Source organism: Geotrypetes seraphini, chromosome 3, assembly GCF_902459505.1.
Source record: "Geotrypetes seraphini chromosome 3, aGeoSer1.1, whole genome shotgun sequence".
NCBI classification, from domain to species: Eukaryota; Metazoa; Chordata; class Amphibia; order Gymnophiona; family Dermophiidae; genus Geotrypetes; species Geotrypetes seraphini.
In genome coordinates, this window is record NC_047086.1 from 17661398 (window position 1) to 17681105 (window position 19708).

General features: G+C 44.8%; 1 protein-coding gene across 1 annotated transcript in view; it reads right to left on the reverse strand.

Moving 5' to 3' along the window:
* GRIK2 (glutamate ionotropic receptor kainate type subunit 2) overlaps positions 1–19708 on the reverse strand; it is a 1206237-nt gene that overhangs the window by 446939 nt on the left and 739590 nt on the right. Inside the window, exon 7 of the mRNA XM_033936333.1 lies at positions 13387–13530. Coding sequence (XP_033792224.1) covers positions 13387–13530 — 144 coding nt within the window. The remainder of the gene's footprint in view (positions 1–13386; positions 13531–19708) is intronic.

Consider the following 19708-nt stretch of genomic DNA (forward strand, 5'->3'; position numbering starts at 1 on the left):
ATTTTCTCTTTCTTTGATTTTTGATCTTCGAAATGTATTTTAATCAGGTACTTTAGCTAGATTGTGAGCCTTTGGGACAGATAGGGTTGTTTTTCCCAAGTACCTAATTTCATTTTAGTTTGATACTTTGTAAAACCGCTTAGGTCAGTAAAATGCAGGAGCAGTAGATCAAATCTTAAATAAACAAACATAAACATCTACCTCTTCTGGAAGATGAACTATAGGACTTGATCCAGGGCCGGATTAATCAATGGCCAAGTAAGCATGTGCCTAGGGCCCGAAACTGTGAGGGGGGCCCGCTGAAGGAGAACGACTCACCTTGCCATTTTTTAAAAACAGCAGCGGCCCCCTCCCGGCATCAACAATAACGGCCCCCCCCTATCGATGGCAATGCAGCTGGTTCTGTTACTGTTACAGGTCCTGCGATGACTGCGTCTGCCAGTCCATCCTCCTCCAATGTTACTTGCTCTGGAAGAAGTGATGTTGGAGGGGGATGGACCAGTAGATGCAGTCATCACGGGACCTTCCTGTAACAAATCCAGCCACATTGCTGTTGGAGGCCCGCTGCCATTAATGCGGGAGGGAGGCCCGTTGCCATTGATGCGGGAGGGAGGCTTTTTTCAAATGTTGATGCAGGGGGAGTGTTGATGCAGAGGGCGTTGCCGTTGATGTGGGGGGGGGGGCGTTGCCATCAGCTGTTCTAATGGAGCTCAGAGGGCAGAGCCAGTAGCTTGAATGTTTGGAGGGGGAGAGAGAAAGGAGAATGGAAGGGTGGTGGAGGAGAGCAAGAGCAGGGTGGTATGGAAGTGTTGTGAGAAGGATGATATGGAAGGGTGGCGGAAGGAGAGAAAGGGGGCAGGGTGGTATGTAATGATTGTGAGAAGGATGATGTAAGAAGGATGATATGGAAGGGAAGTAGAGGAAGAGAAAGGGGGCAGGTGCTGATGGAATTGGTGTGCAAGGAAAGGGAAGAGAAACATAAGGGGGAAGGATACTGGATACAATTGGATTGGAGAGAAAGAAAGGGGGCAGATGTTGTTGGAATTGGTATGTAGGGAAAGGGGAGAGATATATAAGGGGGAAGGATACTGGATGCAACTGGGTTGGAGGGAAAGAAAGGGGGAAGATGTTGTTGGTAGTGGGGGGAAGGGAGAAGAGAGAGTGAAATGCCAGACAACGGGGGTGTGAGAGAGGGAAGGGAAGGAGAGGAGAGAGATGCCAGACCATTGGAGGAGGGAAAGGAAGAAGAAGGATGCCACAACAATGGGGGGGGAGGGAAAGAGAGAGAGATGGAAGGGAGATACAGACAATTTCTGGAAGAGGCATAGAAAGAAAACAGATGCCATATGGAAGAGCAGACAGTGGATGGAAGAGAATGATAAGATAAGGAAAGCAGAAACCAGACAACAAAGGTAGAAAAAAAATTCTATTTATTTTATTTATTTATTTTTGCTTTAAGATAAGGTATTATTGTAGCTATATTGATAATCGTTTATTAATAGAAAATGGAAATAAGATGATACTGTTTATTGAACTAATTTTAATACATTTTTTTTTACTAATTCAGAGACCATAACTCCTTTCCTCAGGTCAGGACAGGAATAATGTAACAGCAGTACAGTTTACTGATCTGAAGAAAGAGGTTTTAACCTCTGAAAGCTAAGGTGAGAAATGTATTAGTCCAATAAAATGACGGGCACTAAAGTTTCTATGTACGATGCCCCATGCCTCTTACCCAAATGCAAAATATAAATTGGTGGGCTTCCCAAAGCCCTGCCAGCTGAAGATCTCTTCCTCTAGGAAGGAAGGGGGGATTTGTTCAGAGATGTTTGGAGGTTGCATAGAAGAAAAACTGTACACTGGCACTGGTATGGTAATCTTTGTTTTGAATTTTAAAATAAAAGAAAGAGAGAAATCAAGTGGAAATAAAGAAGGAAAAAAGAAGGGTAAACGAATGAGGGCAGGGGCCCAGTCTACTTGTGTGCCTAGGGGCTCTCGACGAATTAATCCTGCCCTGACACGAGGCGCTGGTAGCCTCTTTGTAATCTTAGCAGGATTTACATTATCACTGCTATGTTTTATTCATGTTCGATTTCTTGTACTGGATGTGATTCTGTTTGTGTATGTACTCTTTTGTGACCCGCCTTGGGAAAGATGGGGTATAAATAAAGAAATACAAATACCTGAAAAGTAGGCACGGGTAGGGACAACCAGGGGTCTTTTTTTACAAAGGCGCGCTAACCAATTATGCAGTGCGCTAAACGCTAATGCGTCCAAAGACTATAATGGGCGCATTAGCGTTTAGTGCGCGTTAAGATGCTTAGTGCGCCTTTGTAAAAGAGGGGGGGGGGGAGTCAGTGGCGTAGTGAAGGTGAGCGGTGCCCGGGATGGTGGGGGAGGGACCTCTTCTCCGCTCCCACCCACCCACCCACCCCATCTGTTCCTTCCTCGCCCCCTCCTGCCTCGTATGCACGTCCCTTCCCTTCCCCCGTACCTCTTTAACATTCCTGGCGCCAGCAGCAACCCCAACCCTGCTGCTCATGCCGACGCCGGCTCTTCCCCTGACGTCACTTCCCAGGCGCAGGTCCAGGAAATGACGCCAGAGGAAGAGCCGACGCCGGCACGAGCAGCAGGGTTGGGGGTTGCTGCTCATGCCACAAACGTTATAGAGGGGCGAAGGAAGGGGAATCTGCGCCCGGTAGTGTGGGGGCGGGGAAGGAATGGGAGGGTGCAGAGGGGGTTGGGCACTGGTGCCCCCACCGAGACGGTGCCTGGGGTGGACCACCAGGAAAACCCTGGCCCAGTACACCAGCGTCTACCGCTAGGATGCCTAACGATGCCTAGGCCTGCTTCAGCGCTGCCAGATGTGATTCCGTTAATGGCGCCTAGCGGTTGATTGACGATTCTCCAAGAGACATCTAGGAGTTAGGTGTTGATTATAGAATCAGCCCCATAATGTGTTCACGTAATAGCACTATAGAACTGAATGGTATTCTCCATTTTAAAGAGCTCCCCCTTCCTTCGATGAAATGCTCTTAGAATGGTAAAGACCCCTGAAGTTTCTAGAAAGTTCTCTCTCATAAACAAACCATGAACATATTTTTTAAAAAATGCTAGATTTCAAGGGTTCTGTGCTGTTGTTCACTCAGAATACACTGGTGTGAAATCACTTTGCATAAGTACATTTTGTAGTCAAACTTTCATAGAGATTTGGCATCTTGCAAATGTTTGTGTGAATTTCTTTTTAATGAGCCATTATGATGCAAATTGATTCAAAGCAGTTCATTAGTCAGAGATTTGGTGAGAAAAGGTACAAGTGAAAAGGGCTTTGCAGGCCATTCTTTCACACACACAAAAAAAAACCTGAAGAAATATTTTCTTTAATACCACAAAAAAGCCTCATTATATAGCACTGATGCAATTTAGAAGGCCCTGATGGCCTTCGAGAACTCCAGGGGCAGCAGGTTTCAAAACATCTCCTTCTCAGCCCATTGCTAGGCATAAATAAATATAAAATGAGTCTCCTGAACACCTCCCTCCAGGACACCTCAAAGTCCTAGTGATGTAATACGCTGTAACTATTCCTCTCCTCCGCAGTGTGGGATATGAATGAACTTATCAAACCAAGGTTCATCAAGTTCAATATCCTGGATTTAATTCTATAACTGGGCCCCTAGATGGAGCACACTGAGGTAGAGGTCTGCACGGGAACGGGGATCGCGGGAATCCCGTGGGAATCTCCCCCCTAACCCACGAGACTCCCACGGGGACCCCCCTCTAGCCAATGGAACTCCCACGAGGATGGAAAGCTTTGGAAGCAGGGTTCGTCCATATAATATAATGGACACGTCAGCCTTAGTAAAAGAGGGGGTTTATAAGTTAATTACCTGAACAGAAAGCAAAAAAAGGGTTCCACCAAAGAGATTCCACAAGGAAAACAGCAGCGCAAACACAAAAGAAACTGGAATTGATGATCCTGTCAGAAGTAATTGCTGCTTTTTATGGGGACGGGCAGGGATGGAGGTAATTCCTTGCGGGGATGGGTGGGGACGGAGAGGATCCTGATGGGAACGGGCGGGGACAGAGTGGGGATGGAGAGGGGACGGGTGGGGACGGGTGGGGGCAGAGAGGATCCTTGTGGGGATGGAGAGGATCATGGCAGGGACGGGTGGGGATGGGAGGGATTTCTGTCCCCGCGTAACTCTCTACACTGAGGTAGGGTTACCTGATGTCCGGGAAAACCTGGACATGTCCTCTTTTTAGAGGACTGTCCAGGCACCCAGAGGGACTTCTAAAACCTGGCGGTTTGTCCGGGTTTTGGAAGTCCTGAGCTCGGAAGCCGCGTCTGGAAGCCTGTGCGCATGCGCGGCCGTCACCATGATGACGTCATACACACACGCGCATGCGTGTGACATCATTGCATCGATGTCCGTGCACGCGCGAAGGCTTCCAAATGCGGCCTTCGAGCTCGGGGAGGTTCGGGGGGGGGGTTTGGGCTAAGAGAGGAATGGGGCAGGGCTGGAGCAAGAATAGGGTGGGGCCAGGCGTCCTCTTTTTTTTTCAAAGAGGAAATCCGGAAACCCCACCCCTAGGGGCTGATTTTATAAGTGGCGCCTGCTGCAGCAAATACCCAGGAAAAAAGGTTCCTGCTGTGTGTCGATCCCAAAAGAAAGATGACCCTAATGTTTCCACAGCAGATGTGAAGTCCAAAATCCACAACAAAAGAGGCTGTGGAAAGAGATGCTTTTGATCTTGGTTTATTTGCAAAAATTTATTGGTGACCCGTCAAAAGAGCGCATGCCATTGGCGCGCCGGCAATTCCGCCCTGACATTTGCATGCAGGACAAGTGCGTGCCGCCATATTCCTTTCTTTTTGCGATCTGAGGTTGTGTGTGTGGAACCCCCCCCCAAACACTCACACTCTGGTTGAGGGTGTGTGGGGGGAACCCCCCTCTCCACTAAGCTTACAACTCATGCGTGACTTAGACTTACAAGGCATTTTACGCTCTGAGCGGGATGGGGTGTGGGGGAACCCCCCCAAACACTCGCAGTCTGTTTGAGGGGGGGGGGGGTGTTCAATGCTGACACAATTTTTCTTGCAACCCCATAAGAACATAAGAACATAAGCAATGCCTCTGCTGGGTCAGACCTGAGGTCCATCGTGCCCAGCAGTCCGCTCACACGGCGGCCCAACAGGTCCAGGACCCGAGCAGTAATCCTCTATCTATACCCCTCTATCCCCTTTTCCAGCAGGAAATTGTCCAGTCCTTTCTTAAACCCCAGTACCGTACTCTGCCCTATAACGTCCTCTGGAAGCGCATTCCAGGTGTCCACCACACGTTGGGTAAAGAAGAACTTCCTGGCATTTGTATTGAATCTGTCCCCTTTCAACTTTTCTGAATGCCCTCTTGTTCTTTTATGTTCTGAAAGTTTGAAGAATTTGTCCCTCTCTACCTCTCTCTATGCCCTTCATGATCTTGTAAGTCTCTATCATATCCCCTCTAAGTCTTCTCTTCTCCAGGGAAAAGAGTCCCAGTTTCTCCAATCTTTCTCTCTCTCTCTCCCTTTCTCTCTCTCTCTATATATATATTTCTCTCTGTCTCCCTTTCTCTCTCTCTTTCTGTCCCTCTCTACTCTCTCTATGCCCTTCATGATCTTGTAAGTCTCTATCATATCCCCTCTAAGTCTCCTCTTCTCCAGGGAAAAGAGACCCAGTTTCTCCAATCTCTCAGCGTATGAAAGGTTTTCCATCCCTTTTATCAGACGTGTCGCTCTTCTCTGAACTCTCTCGAGTAACGCCATATCCTTCTTAAGGTATGGCGACCAAAACTGGACGCAGTATTCCAGGTGTGGGCGCACCATCGCCCGATACAGTGGCAGGATAACTTTTTTCGTCCTGGTTGTAATACCCTTCTTGATTATACCTAGCATTCTATTCGCTCTCTTAGCGGCCGCTGCGCACTGTGCCGTCGGCTTCATTGACCTGTCCACCATTACCCCCAAGTCCCTCTCTTGGGTACTCTCATTCAATAACATCCCTCCCATCGTATAGTTGTACCTCAGGTTTCTGCTTCCCACATGCAATACTTTACATTTCTCAACGTTGAACTTCATTTGCCATTTTGTTGCCCATTCTCCTAGTTTGTTCAAGTCCCTTTGCAATTCCTCACAGTCCTCTTTAGTCCGAGCTCCCCTAAATAGTTTGGTGTCATCTGCAAATTTTATTATCTCACATAACCCCCCCCCCCCCCACTATACTTAAATTTCCGCCTTGACAATTCCCCTCTGTTCATGCACACACTTGTCGGTGCATGCATTTGACGGAGCGGAATTGTCGGCGTGCCAATGTCCTGCGCGCTATTGACGGCGTACCAGTTTATTACATCCAAAGTGCAGACTGACAATCTTGATAGATTTGTTGCATCCAAAATCCAATCAGTGATAATCCACATAAAACATGAAGAAAAAGGACGCTTCACGGTCTGTGTTTTGGCGAACACGCCTTCCTCAGGGGTCCTATTGACATGAACATTTATGTAAGTGTATGTAACATGTGATGGAGCAAAACGTGGAGGAAGTGGGATATGTAAAAAGTGTGTCTAATATGTGATTGAAGGTACTAACAAGAACGAAAGTGCTTAGAGTAAGTGGAATACGTAAAATGTGAATGGCGTGAACTATATTAATAATAATTTTTGTCGATGGTGGAGGAAAAGTGAGACGAACTCTATTAAAGAGTTGATTGGCACCAAATTAATGAATCAAACCGCGAAAAAGTGAAATGTTGTGATCGTCAATGTAAGCTGATTTAACATTGATGAAGTGTTAACCGTTAACAGAAACGTGGTTAGCAAGGACCCCAGGCCAGGGTTTTACAAGCCCACATTTCTGGCGCCCAGGGTCCTTGCAGAATCACGGCCAGTGGCGCCTAGTGAAGCAGAAGTCCGGTGCCGACCCTAAACATACCCACTTCTGGGTTCAGTGCCACTAGGCACCACCCCCTAGCAGCGCTTATTTTTTTTTATAAATGAGGTTTTTTTAATTGGTTTCTAATGGTACAACCAATTACAATGCAATTTAAAACCAATTAAAACATTTTAACCAAGCAAAAATGTAAGGCTGAGGTTAATAGTGAAATAAATGATCAGAAAACACGATAGCACATATTTTGCTACTTACTGTAATCTTACGCTTTTGCTGAGTAGTAAATGGGGAGAAAACACCAAAAAAGCAAGGGCACAAAACACCACGATAAACAAACAGGATTCAGAAAAGTGGAGATGGACCAGTGGAAATTAACTTAACCAGCCAGCGCTGTACATTGATTTAACCGGTAAAGTTAATTGTGGTCAAGACAATGCCAAATATTCACAAAAAGAAATCTCAATGCTGAACAAATTCTTCCAAATCTACTTTATTGATGAAAATTGACCCAACATGGGGCTCCTTTTACAAAGCTGCGTTAGGGCTTTAACGCGTGGAATAGCGCGTGCTGATTGCCGCGCACACTAGACCTTAATGCCAGCATTGAGCCGGCGTTAGTTCTAGCCAAGTAGCGCGCGGTGTAGCACGCGCTAAAATCCTGCGTGCGCTAAAAACGCAAGCGCACCTTAGTAAAAGGAGCCCATAGTCCGTGTTTCAGCTCAAAGAGCCTGCCTCAGGGGTACATTTATTTCGTCAAGTGAGGTCATCATCTTGAAACTTTGTGGAAGAAAACACTTGATTGATGTATCGAAAAATAAGGGTTGCTAAATCAACGCTCATTTCTACACAGCGTGGGAAATCCCGCACGTGCCTTAGGGCTCTTTTTACTAAATGTAATGTAATGTAATTTATTGTAATGTAATTTATTTCTTATATACCGCTACATCCGTTAGGTTCTAAGCGGTTTACAGAAAATATACATTAAGATTAGAAATAAGAATGATAGAGGAATCTACCATGGGTCGGAATTCTATGAGCATTGGAGCTCACAGTAGAAACCTCTACTGCCGATTATTAAAATTCAGCGTTAGTTGTTTCAATTAGGGCTTATTTTTTCTGGGCAAGAATCCAAAGCTCTACCCGGTACTGTGCTTGGGTTCCCACTGCCGAAATCTCCGTCAAAACCTACTCCAGCCCATCTACACCCTTCCAGCCATTGTAGCCCTCTCCAGTCCCCCCCCAAACGGCCATATACAGACTGTGCAAGTCTGTCCAGTACTAGCCTTAGTTCAATATTTAATATTATTTTCTGATTCTAGATCCTCTGTGTTCATCCCACGCTTCTTTGAATTCCGTCACTGTTTTCTTCATCACCACCTCTCTCGGGAGCGCATTCCAGGCATCCACCACCCTCTCCGTAAAGTAGAATTTCCTAACTTTGCTTTTGAATCTACCACCCCTCAACCTCAAATTATGTCCTCTGGTTTTACCATTTTCCTTTCTCTGGAAAAGATTTTGTTCTACGTTAATACCCTTAAAGTATTTGAACGTCTGAATCATATCTCCCCTGTCTCTCCTTTCCTCTAGGGTATACATGTTCAGGGCTTCCAGTCTCTCCTCATACATCTTCTGGCGCAAGCCTCCTATTATTTTCGTCGCCCTCCTCTGAACTGCCTCAAGTCTTCTTACATCCTTCGCCAGAAACGGTCTCCAAAACTGAACACAATACTCCAAGTGGGGACTTACCAATGACCTGTACAGGGGCATCAACACCTTCTTCCTTCTACTGGCTATGCCTCTCTTTATACAGCCCAGCATCCTTCTGGCAGCAGCCACTGCCTTGTCACACTGTTTTTTTGCCTTTAGATCTTCGGACACTATCTCCCAAGGTCCCTCTCCCCGTCCGTGCATATCAGCTTCTCTCCTCCCAGCATATACGGTTCCTTCCTATTATTAATCCCCAAATGCATTACTTTGCATTGAATTTTAGTTGCCAGGAATTAGACCATTCCTCTAACTTTTGCGGATCCTTTTTTATATTTTCCACTCCCTCTTCGGTGTCTACTCTATTACAAATCTTGGTATCATCTGTAAAAAGGCACACTTTTCCTTCTAACCCTTCAGCAATGTCACTCACAAACATATTGAACAGGATTGGCCTCAGCATCGATCTCTGAGGGACTCCACTACTCACCTTTCCTTCCTTCGAGCGACTTCCATTAACCACCACCCTCTGGCGTCTGTCCGACAGCCAGTTTCTGACCCAGTTCACCACTTCGGGTCCTAACTTCAGCCCTTCAAGTTTGTTCAACAGCCTCCTATGAGGAACTGTATCAAAGGCTTTGCTGAAATCCAAGTAAATTACATCTAGCATATGTCCTCGATCCAGCTCTCTGGTCACCCAATCAAAAAATTCAATCAGGTTCGTTTGGCATGATTTACCTTTTGTAAAGCCATGTTGACTCGGATCCTGTAACCCATTAGATTCAAGGAAGTACACTATCCTTTCTTTCAGCAACATTTCCATTATTTTTCCAACAACTGAAGTGAGGCTCACCGCTTCGTCCCTGTGACCACTTTTATGAATAGGGACCACATCCGCTCTCTTCCAATCCCCAGGAATCACTCCTGTCTTCAGAGATTTGTTGAAGAAGTCTTTAATAGGACTCGCCAGAACCTCTCTGTTACAGTCGTTTACCTGTTTTCTAAAGACAGCCTTATAGTAAGGTAAATATAGGCCCTCTTTTACAAAGGCGCGCTAAATCAATGCGTGTGCTAACGCATCCATAGGATAACATGCACGCATTAGCGTTTATCGTGCGCTAAAAAGCTTAGCGCACCTTTGTAAAAGAAGGGGATAGTGTATAATTATAATTCCTTTTTCTTTTTGATCAATTTTTTTATTGATGTCACATGAAGTTTACAATTATCTTTTAGGTATTATTTTAAGCTGCATTGCAAAAAAAAAAGTTTACATTAATCTGAAGAGGCACATTTATTATGATTTTTCTAAATATTTATGCTGTTTTAATCATTTATGTATACGGTGAAAAAATGTTCAGTTCAACATCTAGATTAGATAGATATGTTAAAAAAAGATTGGGCTCCTTTTACTAAAGTGCGCTAGGGCTTTAACGCGCAAAATAGCGCTAGACCTTAACGCCAGCATTGAGCTGGCGTTAGTTCTAGAAGCGTAGCATGCGGTAATTTCCTGCGTGCGCTAAAAACGCTAACGCACCTTAGTAAAAGGAGCCCATTGTATTTGTTTTTTATATGTCTTTATACATCTTTATGGGTTTTTAAAAAAATATATTGATGTCTATTTTATCATCTGTAATATTTCATTTCTAACCTTAAGTAGGATTATGTTAGCAGGATGGTCATGTTTTTGATTTCTTTTATTTTTTTTAATTGTTCCCCTTTTAATGAAGCCACGTTAGGGTTTTTATTGCAGGCCATGGTTCTAAGTTTCATAGTTTTGTTTGACAGACATTGTACATTTAAGTAATTCTATTCCAGTCATTCGTTCTAATTTTAGAAAACAAAATGTACCTTCCCTTATTGTAAAACCAGTGAAATGGCTTTTGATAATATGTCCAGCATCTGTTCCAATGAACTCTATGACAGGCCACAGACCAGTTAAAGGGTCAAAGCATCAGTGCAGTTGCTCACGTTACTTAGAAATGCTGAAACGGGACACATATTCTTTACAATTACAGACTATTAATCCAATCCATTTAAGCTTTACTGCAAGATCTGTTTGAAAAGATTCTGTAATTATTAGAGAACAGATTGAGGCTTTAGATTTGGGACAGGTATTCATAACTGAAACTTGGATTAAGATTGCAGATAATCCTATTTTAAATGAATTATGTCCACTTGATAAAGAGATTTTCCAATTCCATAGAAAAGAGGAAGCTAAGAGTGGCTTGACTATTATTAATAAACTAATGTTATAGCCCGTTACATTAACGGGTGCTAGAATATATGTATGTGTGTCTGTGTTTATTTCTTCCTCTCTCTCTCTCTCCTTAGCCGCTTTCTGTATTTCTGTCTTTCTTTGTGTCTTTATTTTTCCTAGGCAGTCCACCCATTCTCCCTTCCTTTTACCTTCCCTGTGTCCACCACCACCCCTTCACTGCTCCCCTTATCCAACAGCAGTCCTTCTCCCTTTTTTTATCTCCCCCCTGTCCAGCAGCACCTCTTTCCTGTCCCCCTGTCCAGCAGTAGGCCTCCCTTCCTTCCCCCTCCCCTCTTCCCCCCCTGTCTGTTCCCCTGTTCATCAGCACCTCTTTCCTGTCCCCCTGTCCAGCAGTAGGCCTCCCTTCCTTCCCCCTCCCCTTTTCCCCCCTGTCTGTTCCCCTGTCCATCAGCACCTCTTTCCTGTCCCCCTGTCCAGAAGTAGGCCTCCCTTCCTTCCCCCCCCCCCCGATGGGAATGAAGGAGAGACTGGGGAATGTTGGTGGGAGATGTGAGGACAGCGAGGGCGTTGCTAACTCCCCAGAGGTGGACGAATGAGACAGCTGGAGCGGACCTGCTGGAGAAACTGGGGCATGGAGGAGTGAAAAGCCCAGAGGGAACAGAGGGATTCAGGCAATGATGGGGCTGAAGAGTTCCTGCTGCAGAGAAAGGCCCTCACCTTGGCCGGCTGTTGCTCCCTCCCTCTCTAGCTCACCCGCCACTTCCCCCACCAAAGCGTAGCTTCCCAATCTCTTACCACCTGAAGCCGACATCCGGGAGAGACACTGAGGAGATTCGCGCGGCCATCAGAAGCCGACAGCCTCCGCGCCGCCTGAAGCCGACATTGGGGAGAAATTTGAAGCTTCGGTCTGGCCTGCTCCCTGCTCGCCTTGCCATATTGTACTTTTTAGTTGAAAGACGCAGCGGCGGCTCCTCTCATGATCCCCACCTGCGTCGGAAATCCGATGCAGGCGGGGATCGTGAGAGGAGCCACCACCACATCTTTCAACTTAAAAGTACAATACGGCAAGGCGAACAGGGAGCAGGCCAGACCGAACAATAAACAGAACCCTAAGCGCGGATGCGCACTCCTACCTGCGGTCCCTATAGCTCACGGAAAACCGGTACACGCAGCGGGAGTGCACATGTGCGGCTAGCCTTTTATTATATTAGATTCTATTTTTGAGGTTACATTAATTGTTTTACCGAGTACCCCAGAGCTTGAGATTTTAGCATGCTCTATAGTGGACGAATCACTACGAGGGGAATCATGCTGTATTTTATTATACAGAGCACCAGGAAATTGCAATGGCATACAGGATTGTATATATGAGCTCTTTTATCATTATTCTGTGTGAGATTCATCGTGGATAAGTGTAAGGTGATGCATGTCGGTAACAAAAATCTCACACATGAATACAAGATGTCCGGGGTGGTACTTGGAGAGACACCCCCCCTCCCCCCAGGAAAGAGACTTGGGAGTACTAGTCGACAAGTCGATGAAGTCGTCTGCGTAATTTGCGGCGGTGGCGAAAAGGGCAAACAGAATGCTAGGATGATTAAGAAGGGGATCATGTCCCCTCTCAATCCCCTCTGTTCGAGGGAGAAGAGGCCCAGTTTCTATAATCTTTCTCTGTACGTCAACTCCTCCAGCCCCTTAACCATCTTAGTCGCTCTTCTCTGGACTCTTTCGAGTAGTATCTGCTAGGAATGGATCACAAACTTAATGTACGGCGACCAGTGCTGTACCTAGTACTCCAGGTGAGGGCGCACCATGGCCCGGTACAGCAGCATGATAACCTTCTCCGATCTGTTTGTGATCCACTTCTTTATCATTCCTAGCAGATATGCAAACCTCTTTATGGTTATTGTGAAAGACCCATATTGTGTTGAATGTATGTCCATTCTATCTGTTTCATTCACCTCCTTCAGATTTCATTAGTTGGCTGTTTACACTATTGACAGAATTTTTTGAGGAGGATTTGTGCCTTCAGGAGTTGGGAGAGATTGTATTTACCCCTAGTCTGAAAACTCAAGGTAGTGATCGCAAAGCCCCGTCAGATTACAGACCGGTTGCAAGTATCCCACTTTTTTAAATGAAATTAGCAGGGAGAATTAAGGTCCAGCAATTAATTCAGTATTTAGAGTTGCTTAAAGTTTCACACAGTTCTCAACTGGGTTTTTGGACAGGGTATATAGTGCAGAAACTTTACTGGGAACACTGGTTGCAAAATTAGATCTTTGTTCGCTGTAGGTACGTCAGCATTTTAAAAAATTTTTATAACTTTGCATCATTTGACATACCATACTACTATGCATTTGCATATTCAAATGTCAGGACTCATTTTAATCGCGTACATCCTAAAGAGCAAGGCTGCATTTTAATCATAATTACCAAAGTTGATGTAAGCAGGCAATTTTGCTTTCAAAATGTATCAAACTCTGCGCAAAGAAAAAAAAAAAAAAGTCACAATTGCATGATGATGCATTAACGCGGCATACCTCTTTAATCAGACTCATGAAGCGTGCGCCGAAACGCCACGGCTTATGCCGATTGCACTGCAATGAGCTGACTGTCATCTGTGGGAACTGCTGGACAGCCACTGAGACCACATGAACTGCATCGTACATCAGAGCTGCGTCCGTCTGAAACGAGAAAGCAAAGCAGCGCAGTGTTATGGTGGACACGGGAAAATGACAAAAAATCAAATGCACGGTACTGCATTCTACTGTGATACCTTTATCGTCATCTACATCTTTACTGAGGCATTTGATAAAGCAAAAGATACGTTTCTCTACCTCTGTCTGCTGGAACTCGTCACCTTCACACTTAAGGTCTGAGAAAAATTTAGATAAGGGCTCCTTTTACAAAGCCGCGCTAGGACCTTAACGCGCGGAATGGCGTGCGTTAAATTGCCGTACATACTAGCCATTACCGTCTCCTTTTGAGCAGGCGGTAGATTTTCAGCTAGCGCGCGCTTCAGCACGTGCTAATCCGGTGCGTGCGTTAAAAACGCTAGCGCACCTTTGTAAAAGGAGCCGTAAAAGTTTCCTCTTCAAAGACGCATATGAATGCTAAATATCTCTGGGTCCTCCCTACCGAATTCTGTAATAATCACATTCAACATTGATATGATTTCTCCCATTGCCCTCTTGTTTTTAATCCTAATTTTACTCTTTTCTTTTCAAAATTGTATTTCCCCCTATTATCCTTTTGTTTTCTTGTAAGTTATGTTTTGGTTTTTTGGGTATTTTTTAAAAATTCTTTATTGATTTTTAAAACTTCAATAGTGCAATACAAAAAATGTAACAATAAAAGCACATTCAACTTACATGTTTCTAATTAACCATTTTCCCCCAACCACCCACCCAATGATTATTCAATAAAACACAAAACACACACACACAAAAAAAAAAACATACCCAATTCTAATTAATGATACCTTCACATCCAATCACCAACTCCCAAATGTAAATACCCTAGAACCAACCTAAAACAGAAATAATCCCCGCCTCCCACCCTTCCTTGGCTATGTTAATTTTTCCCCATTCTAATTTTTTAATCGTTAAACGCTTAGAATTTTGATTAGCGTTTCATCAAATTTTAACAAACTTGATACTTGAATCACTTTGGGTAAACCTGGCCAGAGGGAATGAAAAATGCCTTTACCTCGGTGTGCCTTTACCTCAGGCCTTTACCTCAGGCCTCCAAGACAACAGGAAGACAAAGACAAAGAATTGATTGAGGACATAGAGAACATCACTTTGCGCGGTGACACAGTACTGTTAGGCGACTTCAACATGCCAGATGCAGACTGGAACACCCTCTCAGCAACTACGAGTGGTAGCAGAAGAATATTAACCTCCATTAAGGGTGCATAACTCAAACAAATGATATTAGAGCCCACCAGGGAAAAAGCAATACTAGACCTGGTACTCACAAATGGAGACAGTGTCTCGGAAGTATCAGTGGGAGACACGCTGGCCTCCAGTGACCACAACATGGTATGGCTTAACCTCAAGAAAGGCTTCTCTAAATCAAACACAACTTTAGGGGCGCAGATTTCGACCACATGAGAGACTTTGTCCATCAGGAGCTGCAAAACCATGCAGAAACTGACAATCCGGAAACTATGTGGTCAAATCTAAAATCCATCCTGAATGAAGCATCTAGCCGCTACATAAATACGGTAAGCAAACGCCGGAGAAACAAAAAACCACAATGGTTCAACAAGGAAATTTCGGACCTCATTAAAAAGAAAAAAGAAACATTTATCACCTACAAACATCTTGGGAAAAAGGAGGCATAAGAAGACTATCTGGCCAGATCTAAGGCTGTCAAACAGGCAGTCAGGGAAGCCAAACTTCGAACAGAGGAAGATCTAGCACGGAACATTAAAAAAGGGGACAAATCCTTTTTCAGGTACATTAGCGACAGGAAGAGAAACAAAAATGGGATAGAACGCCTTAGGCAATCAGATGGAAACTACGCAGATTCTGATACTACTGCTAAACGAATACTTCTGCTCAGTATTCACCTGTGAAGCACCGGTAGCTGGTCCACAACTACAGATAAGAGACAGCCAAAATGGCCTGTTTCATGATTACGAGTTTACACCCAGTAGCATCTACCATGAACTTTCAAGACTCAAAGTAGACAAAGCCATGGGACCAGACAATCTACACCCCAGGGTACTCAGAGAGCTGAGTGAATTTCTGGCTGAACCACTATCCGTGCTCTTCAATCTTTCCATGCGCACGGGAAAAGTACCCCTAGATTGGAAAACAGCTAACGTAATTCCACTCCACAAAAAGGGCTGCAGAACAAAGACAGAAAATTACAGACCGGTGAGTCTTACATCCATAGTGTGCAAACTCATGGAAACACTGATCAAACAGAATCTTGACAAAATTCTAGACGAAGAAAATTTACGTGATCCACATCAACACGGATTTACCAGGGGAAGGTCCTGCCAAACTAATCTGATTGGCTTCTTTGACTGGGTGACCAGTCATCTGGATGCCGGGGAGTCCCTGGATGTGATATATTTGGACTTCAGCAAAGCTTTTGATAGCATCCCACACCACAGGCTGCTGAACAAACTAAAATCAATGGAATTAGGGGATACATTTACTAAATGGGTAAGGGATTGGCTAGATGGTAGGTTTCAGAGGGTGATGGTGAACGGTACCCCTTCCAAAACGTCAGCAGTGACGAGTGGAGTACCTCAGGGCTCCGTCTTAGGGCCGATTCTATTCAATTTATTCATAGGAAATTTGACCCAAGGGCTTAGAGGAAAGGTATCACTGTTTGCCGACGACGCCAAACTATGCAACATAGTAGACAAAAGCAGTGTGCCTGACTTTATGACGCAGGACCTACGGCAGCTAGAACAGTGGTCATCAACTTGGCAGTTAGGCTTCAATGCTAAAAAATGTAAAGTAATGCACCTAGGCAAAAAAAAATCCACACAGAACTTACACACTAATTGGTGAAACCTTGTCCAGGACTACGGTGGAACGTGATTTAGGAGTGATCATTAGCAATGATATGAAGGCTGCCAATCATGTGGAGAAGGCTTCGTCCAAGGCAAGACAAATGATGGGCTGCATCCGTAGGGGTTTTGTCAGCAGAAAACCTGAAGTTATAATGCCACTGTACAGATCCATGGTGAGACCTCATCACGAGTATTGTGTTCAATTCTGGAGACCACACTACCGGAAAGATGTGTTGAGAGTTGAGTCGGTTCAGCGAATGGCTACCAGGATGGTCTTGGGGCTCAGGGATTTCACGTATGAAGAAAGGTTAAAAGAACTGCGGATGTACTCACTGGAGGAGCGAAGAGAGAGGGGGGACATGATTGAGACCTTTAGGTATATTAGGTATAGAGATGAAAGATGATATCTTCAGTCTTACAGGGCCCACGGTAACCAGAGGACACTCGCTGAAAATCAGGGGAGGGAAATTTCAAGGTGATGCTAGAAAGTACTTCTTCACCGAAAGGGTGGTCGATCATTGGAACGAGCTGCCTCAGCAGGTGATTGAGGCCAACAGCGTGTCAGATTTTAAGAGAAAATGGGATATTCATGTGGGATCTATAGGGGAGTAAGAATCAGGGAGTGGGTCATTGGTATGGGCAGACTCGATGGGCTATGGCCCTTTTCTGCCGTCAATTTCTATGTTTCTATGTTTGATAACACCCACCTATTCAGAACATTTCTGCCAAACAACAAAGAATGGCCTTTATATGTGTAAATACCAATATTTCTGTAAGAATATCCAACACACATGTAAAACCTGATTTGAGAATGCTGGTGTTTGCACGTGTAAGCCAGCGCTATGTATAGACTACAAGGGGATGGAGTTTGGGCAGGGTTGAAGCAAAATTAAAATATAATTAATACTAAATTCGTACAGAACAGTGCTGTCTTTGCATAATAACGATTAAAAGTTCCTTTCAATAAACAAAACACATACGCATACGGTAGTACAATCCAGGGAGATCTTTAAGATCTGAGAATTGCATGTTACTGGATGTGCGGAAAAGTGGGATCGTGAAATAGGTTTTGACTAGAAAATCCTGCTTTTTGGTAGTATTATGGAATGGAATTTCAGGCGTGATATGGAAAAATGTTTACACTTTTGTTCAAGAATAAATGGGATGCGCATGTGGGATCTCTAAGAGGGTAAAAGTGGGGGGAGGGTCATCAGAATAGGCAGACTTGATGAGATATAGGATATCTAGGAAGATAAATTTAGGGAAGTGGATCTTTAGTGTGGGCAGACTTGATGGTCTATGGCCCTTTTCTGCCGTCATTTTTCTATGTTTCTACCAGGCAAGCCGCTCCCTTTTATTTTTTTTTTATCAGAAATAACTACCCGCAGCTCTCTCGGTCAGTTACCTTAAATTAGACTGTCACCTTGGAGAATGATATCATGATGTATTGAAAGGTTATTAGTAGTGTTGCAATGTCTGATTATTCTGGGGATTACAAAGTACTGTACACTGTGTAAATCACTTTTGCAGTCTTTCCCAGTGAGCATTTCTGCGCTTGCTGCAAACAGATAAGACGGGATTTTGCTACGGTTTTAACCTGGCCTACTCTGAAAGAAATGTCTAAAGGATTAGTAATAACAACTGTCCGGGTTCCGAGCTGTGTCTAGTGGACACTGAAGATCCATAACCCAATTTGAATGCAACGTGGTTCTGAAGTTGTTATCAATTGTACTGCGTAAGTACACGTGAAGGAGGATTCTTGAAGCGATGTACGAATCAGAGTAGAACGTCCAGGTTAGGATGCGTCAAGTTCCACTAGCATTAATCGTGAATTAATAATGCGTGTGACTATTGGGCAGACTGGATGGACCACTTAGGTCATTTACTATGGGAGAATGTGACGAGTGGTTAAAGGTACAGCCTCTGCACCCTGGCGTTGCGGTCTCAAACCCATGCTGCTCCTTGTGACCCTGGGTAATTCACTTAATCCCCCCCTATTGCCCCAGGTGCATTAGATAGATCGTGAGCCCACTGGGACAGACAGGGGAAAATGCTTGGGTACCTGAATAAATTCATGTAAACCGTTCTGAGCTTTCTTGGTAGAGCGGTAGAAAAAAAACACAAATACATGTTACTATTTTAGAATAGAATCTGCAAAAGTAGAGACTGTTCTACATATATCCAAGAAATGGGAATATATATGATGCTTGTGAAGTGTGGCATGATTTTCCATTGAAAAAGTTCTGGATGTCATTGTAGACAATATGGTCGGCAGCCAAAAACACAAACCAGATGCTAGGAATTATTAGAAAAGGGATGGTTAATAAGACTAAGAATGTTATAATGCCCCTGTATGGCTTCGTGGTGCAACCTCATTTGTAGTATTGCGTTTAGTTCTGGTCTCCTTATCTCAAGAAAGATATAGCGGCGCTAGAAAAGGTTCAAAGAAGAGCGACCAAGATAATAAAGGGGATGAAACTCTTCTCGTATGAGGAAAGACTAAAACAGTTAGGGCTCTTCAGCTTGGAAAAGAGACGGCTGAGGGGAGATAGGATTGAAGTCTACAAAATCCTGAGTGGACTACAACTGCCATTTCCAGTGCCCGAAGATCCTCCCTCGTTGGGCTGGGCTGGGCTGGGCTGGGCTGGGCGGTGCGAGGGAGATCCTTCCTCTTCCCTGTGCTGGGCTGGACTGGGCTTTGAGCATTTGCGCATGCTCAAAGCCTTCTGGTCTCGCTCTCTCCGAGATAGAATCTCGGAGAGAGCGAGACCAGAAGGCTTTGAGCATGCGCAAATGCTCAAAGTCCGGTCCAGCCCGGCACAGGGAAGAGGGAGGATCTCCCTCGCACCGCCCAGCCCAGCCCAGCCCAGCCCAGCCCAGCCCAACGAGGGAGGATCTTCGGGCACTGGCACGTCCTGTGCATTGGTGCTGGTGCCGGTGCCCAATCAGGTAAGCGACCAATGTCTTTGCGGTGCTGGGGGGATGTAGGATCGCGGGGGAGGGGGGATGACGCAAGCGGGGGGGAGGATGCCGGTTCACAGGGGGGATGTCGGATCGCACTGAAAAAAAAAAATGTGTATAATGCGCTCACACATATAACGCGCATGGTTATACTCGGTTTGTAAAATCGTGTATAACGCGTGCGTTATATGCGTGAAAATACGGTAATTGGGAGCCAATGGGAGTTGATCAGTAGAGGGGTGACATGATTAGATTTTTTACCGTTGTGGATGAGTTTAACGGCCGTGTTTTGTATTATTTGGAGGCGTCTTTTTTCCTTTTGTGTAATGTTGATTAGAAGAGAGTTGGAGAACTCCTGCTCAGCT